This window comes from Nicotiana tomentosiformis, chromosome 2, assembly GCF_000390325.3.
Source record: "Nicotiana tomentosiformis chromosome 2, ASM39032v3, whole genome shotgun sequence".
Lineage (NCBI taxonomy): Eukaryota > Viridiplantae > Streptophyta > Magnoliopsida > Solanales > Solanaceae > Nicotiana > Nicotiana tomentosiformis.
In genome coordinates, this window is record NC_090813.1 from 183237593 (window position 1) to 183244765 (window position 7173).

Consider the following 7173-nt stretch of genomic DNA (forward strand, 5'->3'; position numbering starts at 1 on the left):
TGACCCAAACGTACATGCCATAAATCATTTGACTCAAGTAAGTAAGAAGAAGCTGAAATATTATTATTATTTTCAACAACCATTATATTTAGGTTGAAAAGGCCCTCGGTGAGGTAACCTTTTCCCACAAATATTTCATTCTTACTAATTACAACCTTGTTGGATACAAAAACGTACTTAAAACCGTGCTTAACAAGAAGTCCAGTAGAGACTAAATTCTTTCTCATTTCGGGAACATGAAGGACATTGTTCAAAGTCATGACCTTGCCAGAAGTCATTTTTAGAAATACCTTCCCATATCCTTCAACTTTTGCTGTTGAAGCATTTCCCATATAAACTGTCTCTCCGGGTTCAGCAAGAGCATAGGTAGCAAAAGCCTCTCTAACTGCACAAACATGGCGAGTGGCTCCTGAATCAAACCACCACAGTTTAGGATTTCCCACCAAGTTACATTCAGAGAGCATGACACACAAGTTATCAACATCATCATGGTTTACTACCATGTTTGCTTGACCCCTTTTCTTGTCTTTCTTCGGAGCACGACACTCCGTAGATTTGTGTCCGGTTTTCCCACAGTTGTAGCAGTTTCCACTGAACCGCTTCTTGCTTGGGTTGTATTTCGGACCAGAAGCCTTCTTCCTCTTTTTGTTAGCTTCAACAATATTTGCTCTCATTATTGTTGAATTTCCACGGCCTCTCCTTTCAGCAGCTTTATTGTCCTCTTCGATTCTCAACCGAACAATGAGATCTTCAAGGGACATTTCCTTTCGTTTGTGTTTCAAATAATTTTTGAAGTCCTTCCACAACGGAGGCAACTTCTCAATCATTGCTGCTACTTGGAATGCTTCGTTGATTACAAGACCTTCAGCAAGTAGATCATGAATAATCACTTGCAATTCCTGGACTTGAGTAATAACAGACTTGCTATCTATCATTTTGTAGTCCAGAAATTTTGCGGCAACGAATTTCTTCATCCCGGCATCTTCAGTCTTATATTTCTTTTCAAGCGCATTCCACAATTCTTTGGATGTCTCCATGCTACTGTATACATTATACAGATTATCATCCAGTCCGCTAAGAATATAATTCTTGCATAAAAAATCAGAATGCTTCCACGCTTCAATCACGAGAAAGCGTTCATTATCTGGAGTTTTATCCGGCAGATCAGGAACATCTTCCTTGATGAACTTCTGTAGACATAACGTAGTTAAGTAGAAGAACATCTTCTGCTGCCAGCGTTTGAAATCAATCCCGAAAAATTTTCCGGATTTTTCTGCCGGTGCCAACGCCGGTGTTCGGCTTGTCGTTGCGTTGGCAGTCGCCATCGGAACAGCTTGGTTTTCGTTTTCAGTCATCATCTTTTTCAGAAAAGAATGACACAAACAAACGTTTAATACACGTTTTCAAACTGGAGTAAAAATCACGTAGATTTTAATATCCAACAAAACGCCACGAAGGCTTAACTCTCCAAAACGGGAGTACACAAACCACAAAGGTTTTAGTTTGCAGAATAATAAGAATAACACAAGTACAGAAATAAATATTAAATTCCTTAAGATTGTTATTCCCGTCAATATTCCTGTATTTGTAAATATTAATTCTGCAAAATATAAGTTAACGTAATGAAACAATAATAATAAATTCGAGCCCACTGAATTCACAGTGTTTCCTTAAGGAATTTAATCCCCTCCTAGTACCCAAGGTAATGGATTATTTCCTCCCAGGATAGAACGAATAACACACTGGTGTAGCGGTACTTCAAACCCCAGTGTTTCGGCGAACACAAAGTTCGGTAGCAAATCACACTTACAGTTGCTTTGTTTGAAGTTAAAAACAATGCAGAACGAAGGAGTATATACTCAGAAAAACGTATGGAAGTTCTGAGAGGAAGGAATGCAATGTATAGCCAATTGTATGTTGAGCTCTTCAACATTTGCTGCTCATATATATAGCAGCCAAGAAGGAGTGCAAGACCAAACGTCCACCCTTCATGGTGGAGCAAGCATTACATGTTTGTGGAGCAAGCACTTCATGTTTGTGGAGCAAGCACTTCATGGTGGGAAGACCATTATCCGGCTGCCAAATTATCAATACACGGATTGGAAAATATCCGTTTACAAATACGGATAATCTTACGTTAATATTTACTATTAACAAATAAATTTGGTCCAAAAAATTAATCAATCAATCGATCAAGCCGAGCGAGCGACGACGACGACGGCGCGAGGCTTGCTTTCTTCTTAACTCTTTAAGAGCTACAAGAAGAGCAATTATATATATACCTACCAAAAATGTCTTCCACTTCCAATATGGGACAATGTCTCATTGTTAAGAGGGGGAAACTTAAAATTTTACTCAAAATTTCATTTTCCCTCCATTTCCCATTCACCCTCATTTTAAGAATATTACATCTTAAAAAATAAAACCTTAACATAAACTGCATATAATCTCTAGAAATAGCTTAGGAATCACAGTTGGTGACTTGGTGTCATGAAAACCAATTTTTTTTCGATAACATCACAGTTAGTCTTAAAAAAAGTATTAGGTCAGTTCTGGTAAGATAATTTGAGAATGGCTAATATCGGACTAATTATGTATATGATCATGTCAAAGTGAATGTTTCTTGTGATAGTAAATTTCAGTTAAAGAGTGTGTTTGGTAAAAGGTTCTTAAAATTTTGTAAAACTCTTTTCTCAATTTAACGTGTTTATTTTAGTATTATCTTGAATTTTTTTTACAACAAATCCTCAAAAGCTTTTTCAATGAAGAACGCAAAAGAGGTAACCACCATTTTTGTCCAACACATTTAATCCAAAGAAAATACTTTCTACTTTATTTATTTATTCAATTTGCATTAGAGTTTAGAGATCGAGAAGTTTGCATAAAGTTTAATTGTGAGCAGGAGAATCACAAAGGTAACTATTAAGATTAATTAATGATATATATGAATAGTTCAAAATTCAAAATTCTAGTACTTTAGAAAACTGATGCATTATGATGTTTATAATAGTAGAAAAGTGACTATATTGACAAGCAGACACTGAGACTTTTAGCTCATTCGAATTTAGTAGTTTTAGCTTGGACTCTATGGGATCGTTTGGTATGAGGTATTAAAAAAAATAATGCAATCATTAAGTTTATGCATTACTAATAACTTATTTGGTACATTTTTTCAACCTATGTATAACTAATATTTGCATTAGTTATACATCATACTTGGTATTAGCTTATGTATAAGTAATGCATAAAAAATCATGACATTAGTAATACCAAGGCTACTAATGCATGCATTAGTATGGTTAAAGACAAAATTGTCCTTGAAGTCCCTTAAAGCTAGAGAATATGGATGACAATTTTATAAACAACTATTTTTCTTAAAAATTATGCAATGCATTATAATTTTTAATACACCACACCAAGCAGTTTATAAGAAATAATATCTGTATAACTAATGCTTGCATTACTAACACATGCATTACTAATCCCTGCATTACTAATACACTGTATTCTGCACTATTCTTATACACCCTACCAAACGACCCCATATATGTATAAAAGATCCACTAAATAAGTATAATAATTAATTTTGAACAAAGTAAATCAAATAAATTGTGCTAAGATTTCGACCTCAGAACCTATTAAGTTCAAATCATTAACTCTCACAAGAGGGGATGATAAACTTCCATCAACTACCTTATTATATAATAAAAAAAAGAAATACATCAACTATCCATATTTTCTTTCTTTCCAAAAATGAGCATCCCTATTGTGCAAAAATTGTGATGTGACAGGCTTTAATCTCATGTATGATTTAAACCTTAATCAGGTGTCTGCGCATTTCTTAACCATAAAAGGCGAATACAAGTGCACCAAAATAAAAAATAAGGAAGAAGAACGATTCAAAAAGGACATTTGATCACTGCAGTAGCAAAACCAGGATTTTCAGTAAGGAGTCAACTATAAACAAGTAACCAAACGAAAAAGCCAAAGGGAATTCAGCATAATAGTATTTATACATATAAGAAAAAATTTACCTAGCTACATACGAAAATTTTCCGGCAAAAGGGTATCAATTTGTTTCAGTCAAAACAAGGAATTATGATTCAGAATCATTCAAATAGTTCCACTCCTGAGTATTTATGTATTGTTGTAATCTATTTGGTGCATTGAGGCTTCCAGCTCCAGAATCGAACAGCTCACATTTGGTACTCACTATATTTAAGTACCATTACTTGCTAAGAAGGTTAGAGTTTCTTGGCCTTAAAATTGTCAAGCATATCAACATAACTCTGAACGGGATGAACCTGCAGGAGATGGAGAAATCATAGTCAGAGACATCTCCCAATGCTTCCGGTCTAATCATATTTATATATATGTGTGCCAAAAAATAAGTATAGATAGAATTAGATGTACATTTCAAAACTCACTTCCTGACTCAAAGCCCACAATGTTTTAATTCTGAATCCATCGTACTCAAACATTACATTTTTCTTCTCTTACTAAAAGTTGATGCATCCCTTAAACTATCATTTATAGATCTCCCTTTTGAAGGTAAAAATCTCATAACTTAATACAAGAAATCAAGTTAGGAAACTGGAATTAATATACATCCAACTGCGCTCCACACAGAATTGGACAGTTAGACTGATTGGCATGTCATATAACCGGAATGCGAAAAAACTAACCTTCCGATCATTTATGTTTTTTGAGCAAATTCACACATAGTTCAGTTACTATAATGTGACAAAAGATAATTGGCGCAATTCTGAAGATTGACCTGGAAAACATCTGGTTGAATATCATCCAGTGTAAGAAGCTGAATCATGAACCAAAATATCAAGTGGATAATGTGACCACTCCTTTATTCTTCTTTACTTAAATATTATGCTTTTTGTCACAACCAACAACAACCAGATATATTCCACCAAAACATTAGTTATTCTAGACTTTACATCACCGTCAATGGAATCAAAACAAAATGTGAGCATACCTGTTCTAAAAGTAGTGACACAAACATTGTCACATTAACAAGATGGGCAAGTTCAAAAATTCAGTAAAAGGAACAAAATGAATATAAGTAGTTACAACTAGAAAGCCTAAAATTTTAAGGTATAAGGAGAAAACTGGACCTTGTACCAATCAATCAAGCCGCTGTTTGGAACTGCTTCAGAGAGTCACAATTTGGAGTTTCTCTTCGGTAACCCCAATGAAATTGCTGCATTTCAAGCCTGCAATTGTGAGAAAGGATCGAGTAATAATCATTCTCAACCTTTTCTTCAAGTGCCGCATGCTTTGGGCTATTAATAGGATACTCCTGCTCAAATTTCCCAGTCTTCACATAGTAATTTACACCTCTTTGTGTAGTCAACCTATGATCATACGGATAAGACTTCGAAAAGGAGTAAACCGGGTCCGAAGAAGGCAGAAAGTTCAACAACAAAATCAATATCACAGGCAACAATTGAATCAAAGTCCTCAGCCACCCAGTCGGTCCTTGATATCTCACATCCACTCTAGGGCCAAAGCTAAAATGGGTAGTAGTCGTTGCAGGACGCATTCCACCAAAGAAGAAATTCCTGAAAATCTCTTCCGCGTCAACATTACCGTCATCATAGAACCCGTTAAATGTATTCATTCTAGCACCACCGGCATGCCTATGAGGACGTCTTTCGTAAATAGCCTCCTCCTCAGAGCCAACAAGATCATACCTTCTTCGACTCTCCTCGTCGCTCAAGCATTGAAACGCCTTAGACACCATCTTAAATGCATCCTCAGCTCCAGGTGCTTTATTCTTATCAGGATGGACTTTCAACGACAATTTCCTATACGCCTTACGTACATCCTCAACACTACAACTACTTTTCTCCAACCCAAGAATCTCATAGTAATCCTTCTTCCTCTTAATTTCTTTCACAATTGTCACTTGCTCCTCACTATATGCTACTGATGACCCGCCACTACCCGAAACCCTACGGCGGGCCCCATTTTCAGATGAAAAATCATGTGTGGGTATATTAGAACTAGGGTTTTCAGATTGGGATGTCGCATCAGTTTGGGATAAAAGATGATCAATTTCAAGTGAAGGGTCTAAACGACGGGCTTTATTCAAGAATTTTAAGGCACGTTCTCGATTCCCAGATTGGATCGAATCTTCTGCTATTTTCAAGCATTTTTTCGCTTCATCTTTGTTTCCATCCATATTTATTCAAACAAAACTCAAAAATACTAAACAGAATAAATCTAATTCAGATCTAAAACTATCAGTATAACGAAAAAGTAGAAGAAATTGGTTCTTACAGTTGAATTTTGAGGACCCTTGCCGCAGATCGGTCACGATTGGGGTTTTCCAATTAGGTTCTCCTAACAAACCCCATCTTGAGGAAAGAAAAGTCGCTATATATCATAGAGAACCCCCAATGATAAATATGGTAACTTAAGTTTTGGGGTAGGTTTAAACTAGTCCCTTAAATATCTTTTAAGCAATTTTAGTCAATTACGTTTTCCAAAAGTTAAATTTTTTGGAGCAACGGTAAAGTTGTCTTCAAGTCTCGTGCATTAGGTTGCCCTTTGGTCTTCGTTAAATTTATATCTATACTATATTAAAAGCACGAAGACCCTTAACGAAATGTCATTCGACTTAAAAACAAATTTCACACAGAATAAAACAGTAAAATAAAAAAACTTTCTTAATATTTAGGAGTTCTAAATATCATCCCCTAATATGGACAGCAAAAGAATACAAGAAAAATATGAGGAAAGTTTCTTGTTGGTTTCCAACAAGGAAACTTCACGATTTTGTTTAATATTTTTGTTCCTTGTCATTGTTTAATCATAAAGACCAATTGAGCCTCTTTATTTTCATTTCATACGATTTATTTGTTGTTTTTAAAATTTAAATCATAAGTGCTTTTTAAGAAGCTTGATTAAATTCGTTTATTCTATTCTAAAAAATTAATACGGCATTAGGTTTTGAAATAGTAATTGTTTTTGGAAAAAATAGTAATTATTAATTTGTGATAAAAAAAATAATTACTGTAATTTAGTTTATAGAAAATACCTAAATTACCTCAATGCATATTCATGTTAAATAGATGAGAAAGGACTTTTATTTTTTGGTAAAAAAGAAACTAATATTATTACTAAGAAAGTTTATTACATAATATAAATTTACAA

General features: G+C 34.7%; 1 protein-coding gene across 1 annotated transcript; it reads right to left on the minus strand.

The window, feature by feature from the left end:
- Positions 1-3898: 3898 nt before the first annotated feature.
- Positions 3899-6433, minus strand: LOC104087379 (chaperone protein dnaJ 49). Its single transcript, XM_009591817.4, has 2 exons — positions 5130-6433; positions 3899-4304 (listed from the first exon to the last, which is right to left on the minus strand). Exon 1 carries the CDS (start codon positions 6197-6199, stop codon positions 5144-5146), a length of 1056 nt encoding a protein of 351 aa, XP_009590112.1. The 5' UTR covers positions 6200-6433; the 3' UTR covers positions 3899-4304; positions 5130-5143.
- Between the last annotated feature and the right edge of the window lie 740 nt (positions 6434-7173).

Bases quoted from the DNA above. Each gene is read 5' to 3' on its own strand.
- LOC104087379 (XM_009591817.4), bottom strand. From the start codon at position 6,199: ATGGATGGAAACAAAGATGAAGCGAAAAAATGCTTGAAAATAGCAGAA.